The sequence below is a fragment of the Tyto alba genome, unplaced genomic scaffold (genome assembly GCF_018691265.1).
Source record: "Tyto alba isolate M040663 unplaced genomic scaffold, T.alba_DEE_v4.0 Super-Scaffold_10, whole genome shotgun sequence".
In the NCBI taxonomy this organism is placed as follows: domain Eukaryota; kingdom Metazoa; phylum Chordata; class Aves; order Strigiformes; family Tytonidae; genus Tyto; species Tyto alba.
In genome coordinates this window covers 3121708-3137335 of record NW_024881262.1, presented here as the reverse complement: position 1 = coordinate 3137335, position 15628 = coordinate 3121708, and the positions used below count along the sequence as shown (strand labels likewise).

The window sequence follows — 15628 nt, the reverse complement described above, 5'->3', positions numbered from 1 at the left end:
TGTTCAATGCAAATTCAGGAATGACATTTTGCAGCTCATCACAGTTTGCGCAACAGTGATGCTTGTTATAAAGCACCCTGGAACAAACCTTTAAGTCCCAGAAGGGAGTTTACAAAGGTATGTAATACTGATGAGTATACTCAAAGGTGAGAAGCCTATCTGGTGAAAGCTGGTAATTAGTTTGGAAACAGTGTCCACCTACATCACCTGACAGTTACAGCAATGATTACTTGTCAAAATCCACCACCACTAAACCTGTCATCATGGAACTGGTAAGACATTGGACTGTAAAAGATTTTCAGGTAGTCAAGTCCAAAAGATGACAGAAACCTATTTTGGACCCAAATAAGCCATTTTGGTCTGGTTTTATCACGCTAAGAAACTAGAGAGATCCACGAAAACTGATCTTACTGAAAAATTATTGTGCTCCCAATGGTGATCATCCCGAACAGAAATATTCCCACTATGTTTTTCCTTGTGAACTTGGTTCACAGCTGTTCAGTATAAATGAAAATATTGCCCAATACAGCAGGTCACTTCAGACACATCTGCGTACAGATGGTGTTAATTCTTGAGCTTACCCGTGTCTCCACAGAGGCTGTCAAAGTACCTGCTGCTCTATCTTGTGCCCTACTTAATCTTTTTTCCAAAATCAGTTGTGCTGAGGGCCAAAGTCTAGTAAAGTGGTTTGGTTTAAAATCTGGACCGTGCCAAACGGGACAGCTGCAGTGTCTCCTTTTGCTCAGTCTTTACTGAGTACTTTTCTGAAACTTGACAGATGTGGTACCGGTGCTGGGCCGTCGCCCCTCTCCTCTCCCCTCAAGTAGCTCGGGGGCCGGGGACGTCCTTCCCGCGCCGACCCGGAGCAGCCCGGGCACCCCATTCTGCCGTCCTGCGGCCACAGGTGGAACGATTAAAAAAAAAAAAAAAAAAAAGAAATAATTTTTTTTAACTGTCACTAAAGCGCTGCGGGGCGAGGCGATGCCTCCGATCCCCTGAGCGAACGCAAAGTCGGGTGAGGCGAAGGATAAGCCGGTGTGTGGCATTTTAGCTGGGAAAGCAGCGGGCACAGGCGCCGGGAAGAGCCGCCCGCCGCTCCCCCTCCCGGCGCGGCAAACACCCGCCACCCAAAATGGCGGCGGCAGCGGCTGAGGGGAACGGGCCGCAACCCCCCGAAGGACCCCCCCCCCCCCGCGCTCCCCGTCACCGCGCGCGTCACGTCCTCGCGCAGCTCCCGCCCCTCTCCTTCCCTTCATCCTATTGGCCACCGGGCTCGAGCTCCGCAGCCAATCGGCGGGCGCGGCCGGCTGGGCCCAGAGCGAGGCTGCCCCTCTTTCCCCCCCCCACCCCTCCCCTCCCCCGCTCCTCGCTACCGGCACGTTCGGCCGCCGGGGGCAGCGGGAGCACCGGCCGCAGCGGCCCCGCGCCGAGCCCCGCCGCCTCCTCTCCTCGCCGCCTCCTCTCCTCGCTTCCCTCCTCGCTTCGTCGACGCGGCCCGACGGGCGTCGAAGCTTAAGCGGGCTCGGCGGCGCCGGGAAGAGAAGAGAAGGGGAGGGAGGGGGGGGTGGGACGGGACACCCCGGCGGTGCGCGGGCCCGGGAGGAGGCGGAGGAGCCGCCGCGCTCCCTCCCACCTTCCCCCCCCGCCGCCGCCGCCGCCGCCGCCATGGCCGACAACGAGAAACTGGACAACCAGCGGCTGAAGAACTTCAAGAACAAAGGCCGCGACCTGGAGGTAACCGCCGCGGCGCCGGGCGGGAGGGGCCGGCCGGCCATGGCGGCGGGAGGGGGGGCCGGCGCCGTGTGGCGTCTTTCCTAATCCGCCGGCGAGGGGCCCGCGGCGGGGCCGCGGCCTGCGCTGCCCGCCCCGCCGAGAGGCGGGAGCGCCGCTCCCCGCCGCCCGGCGAGGGGAAGGGAGGAAGAAGAAGGAGAAGATGATGATGAGGGAGAAGGGGGAGGCCGCGCGGTGGGGCCGGGCGCGGCCGGGCCGTTGGGCGCCGCGCGGAGGCGGGAGCGGCGCGGCTGAGGGGGGGGAGGCGGGCAACGGCCGCCCGCTCTGCCCCGGGGGGTCCCGCTCTGCCCCGGGGGGTCCCGCTCTGCCCCGGGGGGTCCCGCTCTGCCCCGGGGGGTCCCGCTCCGCCCCGGGGGGTCCCGCTCCGCCCCGGGGGGTCCCGCTCTGCCCCGGGGGGTCCCTCCGCCCCCTCCGCCTGACAGAAACGCCCGGCACCGGCCTCGTCTTGAGGGCGCCGATGCGGGGGAGTTGGGTGCAGCCCGTCCTTCGGTTTGAGGGGCGGGAGGGGGGGGGGGGGGGGTGTCGCCTCGGTCTTTTCGTCGGCTACAGCAGCAGCCGTCGTTCGGTCTGGCTCTGGCTTAATTTCTTGCTGGCGTTTAATAATCGCTCCTTGCGCTGAGTAGCCCCTAAAAGCCTGAGTCAGGGATTAGGGCCCAGCTGGATGTTCTGTTGTGTGTCTCCGTAAAATACTCGAGTGAATAAATGAATTAATTATTGCCTACGCTTTATAGTAAAGATTATTATTTAAAAAAACAAGCCCACCTTTTTCTTTTTTTTTTTTTTTTTTTTCAACAGGGCGAATGTGACTGTTTTACTCTTCAGTTAGTTGAGTGTAGAAGCAGTTGTGGCTTGTAGTATAGAGCCTCTAAACTTTTTGGTGGCTGGATTGCAACATACATTATTTGAGCTGTGAAGGAGCTTCCTCAACACAGCAGAAGAGATAATTAACTTAGGGTTTTCTTAGTAAATATTTAAATTTTTAAAACTATATCAGTCCTCACCCATAAACACATGGCCAGGAGTGCTGATAGGGTTGGGTAAACCTGTGCATCATAGTATTGTCAGTATAGGATTCTCATCAAGAAATGGGCTTTGACAGTCTCATTTTTTGCACTAGCTTCAATGTGTGTCGCTATGATTAACGTAATACTGTAATTTTTCATGTGGAGACAATGGTACAGTTTTGGGGTTTTTTAAGTGAAAAGTTGCATTTATATTGCAGTCATTAATTACAACATCTGCCAAGTTTCCTGTTGGGTAATTCAGAAGTCGATAACACCTCAATTTTTGACTTGTCCAAGTATATTGATAAAACAGTTTATTATTCAGCACGTACAAAGTTTGGTGATGCCAGAAATGTTGGAAGCGAGAATAAGTACTGTTGTGATAGCTCGGTTTACTAATAGGGCTATTAGCTTTTTAGTAGCTACTTGCCTTAGATGATGTTTCAGTATAAATTGTTTTGTTATCAATCAACAGACAACTGTATGAGAAAGGCATCTTTAGGGAAGCACACAGTAAAGCATGTGTTATCAGGGTAAAAAATGAAATTAATGTGAAAATACAGTTTGGGATTCATCTGTGTTTTTTCTCCTTTGATGCCTACATACTGAGCTTTAAGGTAAGTCAGCTAACACAGGGAAGGTTCAAGATGAACACGTGCAAGTAAAAAGAACACGTGTGTGTGTATCAGAAAGCAGGTAATCTCTTCAGTATTTTTTTGAATTTGCTGGTGCACTTACATGGCCTTTTATGCAGTGAAAAAAAACACCTCTAGGCCATGTTAAATTTTAGATATTGACATCTATCCAACAAATCCTGGAACATATGCTTGGTACCTAAAATAACTACCGTGGATAGCTGTTTTTCATACAATAGCGCAGGCCTATGGCTATCATTCTTGTTCATTAACTGCTTACACATCACATTTTTTGTTAGTGTGAGAGATGTTGGTAATGTCCACTTATAGCCAAGTATCATATGGTAGCAACAGTTGCTAATGAGTATTCAGTTAGTTGATAACACCTGTGTTCCTGTGCTGCTTTTAGCAGAAAGATGTCTATTTACTTCATGTAGGAAGCCACCATTTGATCTTTATCTCTTTCCCTCTTCCCGCTGCCTTTACTCCTCCCCCTTTTTACCACTGCTGAAATTGTGCATTTAGCCATTGGTTTCTTTTACAAAACTGTGATCTTTTTTTCTTTTTCCATGACAGTTTACCTCCATTCACCATCTGCAGATAAATAATAAATCACTCCAATTTTAGTGAATCCCAGAATTAATAGATGCTTCTAGAGACTTTGAAGGGTTGCCATGTTGCACATTACAAAATTTTTAAAAATGGTACACATGATGCAGTGTTGCTCAAATCAGTCCACTGATGGTTATAGCGTTAGCAGTTGCTGTCATGCTGTACTTTCCAGGTCTTACATCTTCTCAGAAGGTTACTGTATATCTTAAAGAACACAGGGAATTTCTGCATTTTGTCTCCTAAAGTTCTAAGCGTATGTTTAGCTTTTTGGATACTTAATGAGTTAAAGTTGGACTTTCATTTTTCAGTCCATATCGATGTGCTTCTAAAAATACAAATTTTAGCCTTGAAAAAGGAGGGGGGAAAAAAAAAAAAAAACAACCCAAAAGAAAACACACACACCTGTTTTACATAAGATGTTTAGTGAAATTCTTTCATATGTTTAAGTATTGGGTAAACATGCATGCCTGGACATGTTATGTTGTAAACAATTGCTGCCATGTGTTTTAAGATGACAGATTGGTGACAACACTGGGAATAGAGGGATTCATGGTGAGCAGAAATATAAAATACTTCCTTGTCCTTTTTTGTTATTTATAGTACTGCTCAAAGAAATACTCAGTATAGTAAACTACTTAATGTTGGAAGAGTTTGTTCTGTGAGAACAGTAATTAGTAGCTAATCTAAGGCAGTATCGTGTTTAAATTTTCTAGTCTAGTACGTGCAGCTTTCTGTTAACGTCTTCCAAGATTTAAGAGTAGTTAGAGCTGTGGGAAAAAAAAAATAGTATCGTTAAAGCATTAAAAGGAGCTAGCCATACAGAACTGCAGAAGCAGTCACGCTTTTAACATCCAAACCCCAAATCTTAAGTGCTTATCTGGACTCTTATACAAAATTATGCAAATACTTACCTGCTAGGAAAGCTAGTTAAGGTAACTTTTTTTCATCTTGTGTGTTCAATGAGAAACAGGTTTTACTTAGGCTTTTTTTTTTTTCTTGAGTAAGAAGGAATGAGCTATTTTTTCAGTTTATTGTGGGTATGGCTGTGATGATACCAAATTTTCTTTCCAACATTTATTTTTTACTGTAGTACTGTAGATCTTGGAATCAAATACTATACAAGGGTCAGGATAAGTGCAGATTGTTCATTGTGTCTGCAATAGACATAGTTTTATGAACAGTTTTGAGGAATTGCTGTTCGATGCTGCATGTTAGGGGTCATGAGTATAGCCTTGCTTTCTGGGAAGGTTTGAAGAGGTTTGGGGTGGGGTGGTGTTTCTTTTTTTTTTTTTTAATTTGCTTGGTTTTGTTTTACCAGGTGATTGAACATTTCTGTTGGTACCTGTTGCTTCCTGCAGCATTCAAATTTGACTGACATTTAGGTTTTTTGAAATAAAATATAAATTTCATGCATATTATTTCTCTGAGAATACTGGAAGAGACTGATGAGTTTCTGCTGGCCTTTTCTTCCCTGACCTGCCCGTGTTGCTGGGTGAGAGATTAAGAATTGCTTTAATAGTGCCAGCACGAGAGAGGTGTCAGATAGATACTTCTGCTCTGTAATTGAGAGACGCTTGATGTGAAATGATGATAATATTGTAATGCAGAGTACTTCAAAACTAATTTTGGAGCAGCCATTGAATCTAGATGTTTTAAGATCAGCAATGTCAAGATTTTAAGAGTTGCCAGTAGCGTTCATTGGCCTTGTAATGCTAGCAATATATTTGAGAACACCAAGGAAGCTTCAGGAGATTGAAGGAAAGCTAATGTTATGAGATATACTGGATATTGCAGGTAGTTAGAAGCCTTTCAACCTTTACTGTGTTCCACACAAAGTAGTTTGCTTGGGATTCATATAGGGAGGAACTGAAGGAGAGCTGGAATTTCACTGAGTTAGTTAAAAATAGGTTCCTTTAAGCTGACTTGTAGTTCTGTGGTGAAGCTCATACATTTTGTCATTTAAAATTTGTACTTAGATATTTGTATAAGGCATTTTATTTGGCATGCACAACTTCACTGGGAAAAACTAGAATGACAGCATGTGCAATGTAATACTGATTTTTATTTATTTGTAACTGAGAGTCCCATTATAATTCTGCAGGGGGATTAGTTGCAGAGATGTGATTTCTGGTGGTATTTTACAGAGATTGTGTTGGCTTTAAAATCCTATAGCGTTTTCATCAGTGATCTTGAGAGTATGCTTTATTGTTCCAGTTTTCAAATGAGCTAGGATTAGTATAGGAGGGAAGTAAGGGATAGAGGAGGGCCTGAATCACTTGAATATATGGAATGTGAAGAGTATGGATTTTTACCAAATCCAAACATCAGCTTGCATGTGTTTCTGAAGGGTTCTTGCCTTGTTTTGTAGTTCAGTGCCTTTCGTACCTGTGAAGGACAAGACAGAGTTTCTCAGTCATTGCTGTAGTCACTGCACTGGATGCTCTGGGTTGTAGTCTAGTCTTCAACTGTGATCTGCAGCCTGGGTGCTTTGAGTAGCTAAGTCTAATGAGTAAGCAGTTTGCGCACAGGGCCATGGTAAGTGGTGCTTTAAAAAGAAAATAATTGAAAATACCATCCAGTTCACTGAATGTTTTGGAGGTAAATAGTGGTCTTCTTGCACATACTGCATGCTTTGTTTTTTTCCTTTTTTTTTTTTTTTATTTGTGCTTTGAACTGTAGGCTAGACTAATGCTTGCACAGAGTAGCAATTTTCTAGGGAAGAAAGATGGCTCAAGCAGTTCTGCTTTAAAGAAACTGTTGCCTTTGCAGTTTCACAACAGAAACAATGTGCATTCAGAAACCATTCACTAGAATGAGAGGAATAGGTAATGTTCTACCATTATTTATATGCTGTCAGACCTTCCTGTTGTAGGTGCATACAGAGCTACTTGAGAGAAATATTTTACGTTAGCAAAAAAAAAAAAAGGCCAAACCACCACACAAACCAGTAAAGACAGGCTATGTGTGTGATAGGGTCTGAGTTTCTGAGAAGCAGTGATTCAGGAAAAGGAGAAGGGTCAGGATACATTAGCTAAGCCTGAGCTTCAGGTATGTGCTCGTGTACTTGGAAAGGGCTAACAGCTCTGAGCTGTTCCTGAGCGTGGAGTGCAGAACACTTCTGTTTCTGGCATTGTTGTGAAAAACCCTGGAATGTATCAGGATCCTGCAGGCATCAGCTAACACAAGATTTTAATGGTAAGCTGAAGGGCTCAGTAATGACCAACGGTCAGAAAATAGCCCTTATGATAAAACTTAAGCTAAATATAATTGAAAAAAAGAAGGATGGAGTGGTAGCAATCATAGGCTGACAGAAATAGATCTGATCATTTGATTTTCGATGCAGCAAATGAAGAACAGGATCCAATGACTGAAAGAGCCATGTGAGTTCCTACTGAAATGATGGGTGTTTTTAGATTGGAACACTTTCCAAGGGCTGTTCTGAATTCTGTTTCGAGAAACTTTTAGGTTGCGATTGGTTTCCTGCTCACAGCTGTGTTAGTGCAAGCTGAGAACTGATTCAGAGAAGTCTAACAATCAAGTCGTATCTTACACAGAACGGAGGTGAGAGTCTAGTTTTATGATGCCACTTGCCAAGAAACCATTATACCTAGTTTTCTTCCATTTGAGCCGTCTTCCATAAGACAACACATGTTGATCTTGAGTCTGCTTGTCGTTTTAGTTTCTCCAAACTATCTATTCCGTTTCTAGGCTGAGGTGATGATGAACTCCTTGACAGAGCTAACTTCAGTTCTTACTTGTCGTGTGTTTTCTCTTCCTAGGAGGAAGAGCAGTGACAGGTTGATCAGTAATAAGTAGTTTGTTGGCCAACTACTGTTTACACAGAAAATTATTTTAGTGGAACCTTATTTTGGTAAATTGTTCTTAAGAGTGAAGTGACTTCATCAGTTGCTTGTCTTTTATGTGAAGGCTTTTGTGAGTCCAAGGTATTCAGGTCCTGTTCAGAAGCAAGCAGGAATTAAAACCAAGGGCCTGGAGGGAGGACAGTCATCTTGTTCCAGCGGAGTATTGATGGAGTTTCAGGATTTTTTTAAAGTCTGATCAACTGCATATGTGATTTTTTTTTTTTTTTTTTTTTTTTCCCCTCAAGTAAAGAAACTTCTAAATGAGGCTTTTTTCTTGGAGTATTTATTTTGGTCCTGCTCACTTCTCCCCATATCTGTCACACACACATACATTTCCTTTTGGGCTCACTAGTAATTGTAACACTCTTTAATATACTTCACTGCCTCATGTCCCTTTATAGTCAGTGTTCTAGCAACTCAGTCTTCCATTCCTTGAAAATATACACTGAATCTTGCTCAGCAACAGATTTTCTGTGAGCAGGAATGTCATTATTGAAGTCTGGCGAGAAGAATCCTTCTTGCAGTACAGCTTTTAGATAGGTATGTTTATTTTTTTAGGTTGCAGTAACAGTTGTGGATTGGGATGGTATTAATTGTTTTGTGAGATTATCAGGAGCTCGGTACAATTCTGCAGTCTTATTATTGGAGATTTTCCTTTTTTATTTTCTTGAATATGCCAGACTAGCAGACTTTGGAGGGACTATGCTGAGGATTACATTGCAGGCTAAGAGCAAGAGCATGTAGTAGATTAGTCAGTTGTAAAGTTGCAGCATCTTTACAAAGCCTCTAAATGGTGAGTGGTATCCAGTAGTGTGTCAGTTCCTCCAGGAACGCAACAGCGCTTTGAGCACAGATAAATGACTGTTGAGTGCTTCTTGCTGTCAACTCTGTTCTTCAGAGTTGCTGTTTGTCATTCAGGTGGGATACGTGTCTTTGGTGAATCCTAGGCCGCACTTTCCTGGGCTGGATTTACCTAAAGCTGACCTGCAGTTGTTAGCATCCTGCGTGGTGAGTAGCTGCGGCGGGGGACTTGGCTCCCCAGCGCTGCCGTGATGGGCGCTTCAGAGAGCTGGAGCATGGACTGCCAGGTCATGATGCCAGGAGTCTGCAATTGTATGTTTAACAAAGGCAGGTGTAGGAAGATAGCTGCTGGAGGAACTTTCCTCCTTTCAACTTAGACATTTGAGTTGGAGCTACTACAAAACGTCAAAACTTAATTTTTGTATTTATAAAACAAGTACTATATTAATGCAGAGTCTACTTATTGGGCCAAAAAAAAAGTGTTAGTAAAGATTTAGTGTTAATAAAGGCTTAGTACTAGAATATATGTTTTTCATGTCTTTAGAGATTACACCTTTGAAATTCTCAGGATCGGCTGAAGAATTCTAAGAAATATGTGAAAAGCTTATCTAGCTAAGGAGAGTTAAGTTCATATAACTGGAATAAAGTTTCCTTGCATACTAGGAGTGTTCAGTGATAGAGATTACATCTTTGAAATTCTCATTATCAGTTGAAGAATTCTAAGAAATACTCAAAAAACTTAACTAGCTATGGAGGGTAAGTCCATATAAGTGAAATAAACTTCATCTGCATACTAGGAGTGTTCAGTGTTACTGTTGACCTCATGTAGCACACATGACTCTTTATAGGTTTAAAAGTGAAAAAGCCATGGATCTAAGCTTCGTTACTCAGCTGTTAATTCTAATTTTGATTGACCAATTGAATCAACATTCTTTAAAGATGCACATATTTCCTGGAAACTTGCTTTGGTGCTTTTTAGTGTGCGACAGTTTGTACTTGCTTATTATGGCTCTTATCTCATCGTTCCAGGTGCTGCAGCTGCATTAGGTATGCTGGTATATTTTGCCTTTTATATAGTGGGAAGCTATCGTTTTGTGAGGTGTGTTGGGTTTTTTTTTCTCCTCTGCCTGTTTTTTCTTGTGATGAACTGCGTTTTGTTCCTCAGGCGATGAAGAGTTTTTTCTCCAAAGGAGTGGGGAACTATCCTTTCTTTTACACTCACATTCTTTCCTGTCTTTTTTATGTAACTCCTTCCTCTCAGAAGGTAAACTGTCTTGGTCAGAGCTGGAAATTGGATTCTGATGAAATGCACATTCCTTTCGATAAAAATAATTATGCTCCTGAATGTCAAGCTTTTAATCCTTATCTTCAGAGCTGCTACTTACTGCTGTTCAGAAGCTCTCTTAGCTGTTCCTTTTCCTTGTATTCTGTGTTAATGCAGTCCCTTACACTTTGGGATTTCAAGCTTTCTCTGGGCTTGTGAATGGTTAAGTCATGATAAAAATGCACTTGTTTTTAACTCTTGCTATTCTCATTCGTTGTGAGGTTCAAAGTATAGAACAAAATCACTGTAGACTGGGTTATTTTCTGTTTTCACTTTGCATTGTAGTAACACAAGCAGAAGTAAACCAATTTATGTATATTTGCAATTGTATTTTTTGTCTTAATACTCCCAATGGCAGTTGTAGAGAGAATTGACAAAAAAAAATAATTGCTCTTACAGTGCCAAGGGATTTATATGGGTTTCATTTACAAATAATATTTTTGTAACTCAGATTTGCTTACCAGGTCTCTTAATTTGAACTTGTTTATAAAGCTGTACCACAAGGCACAAAGCTAGTAGTGTTTTGTACAGTAATAGAAAAGTGGGCATATCAGAAATTTGTGAAATATGTAAGTTTACTTTGCTACGTGTTTCTCCTGGGTACCTCTGTGGACATTTGGGCGAGTGAGAGCTCCTGTAGAACCTTCCCACCTCCTGTGTCTGGAAGGGTACACTTACAGTGCTACGTGTGTGTGAGGAACCTGATAGGCATCATTCAAAAAAGGGCCTGGTGTTGTCCAGATCTATTCTGAAGAATTATGTTGTCGAAATTCTTCTTGCTTGAGCAGTTGTACTTTGGTTAGGTGAAGAATTACCTGCACAGTCTGAACTTTAGCCTCTGTTTTTTCTGTATAGCTGGCTGGTGACAGTTGCCCGTTAGTACTGGATTGTGCTCTTTGCTGGTGTCTGGCTGATCAGCCGGTCCGGTGCTGTAGCCCAGGTGGCCGAGTGTCGCTGCCTGGGGAATCGCCCGGTTCCCCCGCTACTCTCAGGAAGCAAGAGATGGAAGTTCTTCTGTATGTGTGTAGATAGGCAGCTGTGCTTGCCTCTGACATTAGTTTTCAAGTTTACCAAGATAAAAGCGGTGGTTTTGGTTCATGCTTGTTGTGTTCAAGCCTTGAATCAAGAAAAAGTTACAAATTTGGGGCGAACTTAGTAGTATGCTTTCTGTTAGTTTGCTGTGGTGTTTATCATGCTTTTGGTGCTGTTTTATGCCCAACTCCTTTTAATGTTGCCCTGTCTTAAAGATACTTGTTTATTCCCTGATTCTGTAGCCCCATTTTTCTGCAACATGCAGACCTAGGAGACTGTTTTACTATGAAATACAAGCAGAAATGATACAGTTATCTCAATTTCCTGTTGGATCTTTACTTTTGTAATGAAAATTAAATCCTGTGTGTAAAAGTACTGTGTAAAGTGCATGAACTTAAACACACTTGTGTGAGAACTTTTTGAAATTACTTGGTCTAGATTTCTAACATAATAACTCTGATCTTGGTTTGTTTTTTTTTTCAGACTATGAGAAGACAAAGAAATGAAGTTGTTGTGGAGTTGAGAAAGGTGAGATGCCCTAGCATTGTTATTACTGAATAGGATTTGTCTATGTTGGTATTTCAGTAAAATTTAAGAGTTTTTGTTAAATGATTAAAAGAAAATAAAATACTGTTCTTCTGTAGTCTTCTGTAGAGAACACCATTGTTAAACTATTTGTCTTTACTAATTCTCTGAAGGTACTTTGGTTTAGAGGGAAGTTCTAAAGTTACCGTACCTGGTACTAGAAGTTCCATAACTTTGGTTCTGAGAAGAGATTTTATTTGTAATCTGTTGAAGGGAATAATTCTTGCTTCCCCAGCTATGTTTTAATTTTAAAAACTTAGGAAAAAAGATAGGCTTTTTATGTGAAAATCAAGTGTTCCTGCTAATCTATAGACAAAAAACCATTTTTGTTCCCAAAACAGTAGTTCAACATACAGCTAAGAGTGAAGGAGTATATGTATGAAGAAAAAACTGTTTAGAATTGTTGGAAAACTAGCTCTTGAGAAAAGTAACCATAACTTGAATTATTCTGAGATGAACAGAAAACTAGGTTCTGGGAATTGCCTTGTCTTGTTATAAATAATGACAAGTAGGTTGTAGCATCAGTGTTGATGGATGTGTACCCATGAAACTTCCAGCAAAAGTAGTTACTGCTGTATATAAAGTTGGATAGAGGATTTTTCTAGGAAGAAATTATTTCCAAAATGTGCTTCTCTGCAGCTCTTTCCAACTTCTTGAATGTTGGGTATTTTAACAGTGTCAATGAAAGCACGTTTATGATGCTTGTTTAAACCAGAAGCTTCTGTTCCTTCTTAACATCCCCCACACCTCCAAAATCAAAGTTTTAAAGGTATTAAATAATTTTTCTCTTTAAGAACAAAAGAGATGAACATCTTCTAAAGAGGAGAAATGTTCCCCATGAAGATATCTGTGAAGATTCTGATATAGATGGTGACTTCAGAGTGGTAAGAATTCACTTAACTCTCAAGCATGTCATCTTTTTATGTACTTAAGACATTTCTAGTTTCTAACTGCTTTTATCTCTGTTTTCTAGCAAAACGCTTCCTTGGAGGCAATAGTACAGGTAAAAAAAAAATAATTGTTTTTGACATTCTTCATGTCATGGTGACAAATATGTGAAAAGTCTAAATTTTCTTTTATTTTAGAATGCTTCAAGTGACAACCAGGGTATCCAGTTAAGTGCTGTGCAGGCTGCAAGGTAAAAACACGCTTTATGTGTATATGAAAATATACTATACTATTTTTATTCTTTATCATGCTCTTAAATTCAGAAAATGTGTTCAAGCTTAACTAGAAAAAGTATGTGATTTACTGATTTTAAAAAAGAGAACTTTGATAAATAGAAGTTTACAAAAAAGATCAAAATACCTAGGTCTTTGAAGTAGTCAGAATTTTCATTATGTTTAAGCAAGCACTAGGATTTATCTTAGTGCGGTAATTGATGCTTCTCGTGGGTAAAATACGTAATTAGCAGGACTATAAAGTCTTTAGCTTTAAATAGAGAAAGAAGTGGCATAATCCTTTTTCTAGTTTTGTCATGGATTAAGCCACTGAAACCACTTTTAACTTGAAGAGGAATTCTCTGTAGTTGTACATATGCAAGAAGTGATCCTAAAATACTATTATGAACTTTGCTTGCATAAATTTAGTATTTAACTGCTGTTTCATGAACTACTGGGTGTTTTGTTGTTGTTGTTGTAGCAGAAACTGACAACTTTGGTTTTGTTTACTCTCTGTGGTTGAGGGGGGTTGATTTCCCATGCAAGGGAAGACTTCCAGATCAAAGAAGTCAGGTGGATTGGAAGTCACTTTGACTTTTGGGAAATAATGTATTTGAAAGTGATAGTGGAAAGAACAGTTTCTGTGCCCATTTCCATTGGGCAACTTGTCTTCATGAAAAAGGTTCATCGACTTGGGGTAACGTCATGTAGAACACACTATTTACTACAGCTGATCTAAACCAGGTTAGACTAAAATACACTGAATTCAGCCTGACTTAAAATGAAATGGGAGTGTCCATGTGGATTTCTTACCATTGTAACTATTTATATTGAAAACTAATTTAAAATTAAAGCAGTGCAGTTTACATTATTTGTAAGGGCAATAAAATTTATTTTGGAGATGAAAACAAATGCTTTTCAGTCTCAGTTTAATCTGTACCATCCTTTGGTCTGGAGCTGGAACAGGAAGGAAAAATCTTGCCTAATTCTAGTGCCCAAAACGTACTACTGGAATATGAGGAACAGAAAACTGATTAGAAGTGCTTAAGAAAAAGCAAAACCCTTAACCAAAGAAAAAAGTCTGAACCCCCTCAGAACCTGGAGTTTTATTTAATTCTTGTAGTAGAGTTCTCTACCTGTTTGAGCAGGTGATTTGTGAGTAGACTGACCTAAGATTGTTTTGCCATTGAACAAGAATCAGTATTAAGCTTCTGTAAGTACACTTGTGTTCCTTAATTTTTATAAGCTTGTAGATGTAAATTGCCTTCGCTTCTACAAGGACTCTACTTAGTTGGAAGTTGAAAAAGTGCATCTGATTATTACAGGAGCCTTCATAATCTGTCTTCATATCCTCCTTATTGCGATTACTTAGTTTTCTGAGGTATTTTGTTTTGGTGCTACAGCTTTTCTTAATCTCTTCTCCTTCCCAATGTTGCCCCCTTTAACACACTGGTGATACCTGTAAGGGTAAAGCAGCAGTGGAAAGTTGATTTTTAGTTACTGTGTCCTGTCAAGCCTTCCATGTATTTGTGAATAGGCTGGTATATGAAGAGATGACTATATATAATCTCTCTTCCCACTGCCAGTAAAATGTTGGCGTGGCAGCCCAAGGTGTCCCTTCCAAGAAGTTTCCTTCATTTTCCTTAATTCTTCTGCTGCTGAAAGGTGAAACTGAAGGGATTAAAAATTGAAACAAATTTGTACACTGCTGTGGTTTGCAGTAGTACTTTGTGAATCCTTGCTCTCTGACATTATATCCTTAGTAAGAAACAAGTTTCTGCCTTTCCTGTCAAAGCAGCTGGGATCTGTTAATCTCCTTTGTTGGGTGGAGGAGGAAGAAGCTGCAGGAGGGTGTAGCTGAGTAACACCGGTGATCTTTATTTTTCTGACTGGCAGTAAACTTCAGAGATAGTCAGAGAAAACGTGACAACTGAAATGGGCAATGGGCATAGTGGCTTGAGTTTTTTAGTACTTCAGTTTTTTCAATAGTTCATTAATTTCAATTTTGGGGACTAGTTATTTTCACTCAAAGTGGAGAAAACAAATCCTGCTTGGTCTTTCAGAGGATGACACACACACACTGGGGGAAAACCAGCACTGGAACAGTTTGTCCGGGGAGGGTGTTGGATCTCCGTGCTTGGAGGTTTCTGAAACTCAACTCCAGGAAGCCATTACTGAGCTGATCTAGTGTCAGCAATAATTCCACTTTGAGTGGAAGGTTGGGCTAAACAACCTCCAGAGATTCTTTCCAGTCGTGACTTCTCATTCTGTGATTTGTCCATTAAGTCTTGTGTTTTCTCTTTTTTCTAAACAGAAAGCTGCTTTCCAGTGATCGCAATCCACCAATTGACGATCTAATAAAATCAGGAATATTACCTATTTTAGTGCACTGTCTTGAAAGAGATGACAAGTGAGTATTTCTAGAACTCAGAATGTTTAATTGTTGCAAGAATTCTTTGGTATTTAGCTAATGTGCCTATGGTACCTGATTTGAAAACTCATGTTACAATCATTTTTTATTTTTTTTCTTACTTTGCAGTCCTTCTTTACAGTTTGAAGCTGCATGGGCTTTGACAAACATTGCCTCTGGAACCTCTGAACAAACACAGGCTGTAGTTCAATCTAGTAAGTCCAACAGTATTTGATCATTGATAAAGCACGCACTCTAGCTTCCACAAAAATAAGATCAACTGAATGATACTGCAGAGAGCATCCACATTCCTGTTTCTCTCTATCTCAAGCATGTTCACCAATCCACATGTTAGGGTTGGTCCTTTCATGCGGTAGCCAGGATGGTTGAAATTGAGTTGTCAATCACAGG

General features: G+C 41.3%; 1 protein-coding gene across 3 annotated transcripts in view; it reads left to right on the top strand.

The window, feature by feature from the left end:
• Window positions 1-1544: 1544 nt before the first annotated feature.
• The window catches only part of KPNA4 (karyopherin subunit alpha 4), a 29047-nt gene continuing 14963 nt past the window's right edge, over window positions 1545-15628 (top strand). Inside the window, exons 1-7 of one of the 3 annotated variants that reach the window (XM_042793669.1) lie at window positions 1545-1734; window positions 11546-11590; window positions 12442-12531; window positions 12621-12650; window positions 12733-12785; window positions 15122-15217; window positions 15347-15432. In XM_042793669.1, coding sequence (XP_042649603.1) covers window positions 1666-1734; window positions 11546-11590; window positions 12442-12531; window positions 12621-12650; window positions 12733-12785; window positions 15122-15217; window positions 15347-15432 — 469 coding nt within the window. In that variant the 5' untranslated portion in view covers window positions 1545-1665. Of the gene's footprint in view, window positions 1735-3388; window positions 3413-9561; window positions 9754-11545; window positions 11591-12441; window positions 12532-12620; window positions 12651-12732; window positions 12786-15121; window positions 15218-15346; window positions 15433-15628 lie in introns of those variants that run through there. The other 2 variants (XM_009967707.3, XM_042793679.1) reach the window with 2 other exon arrangements.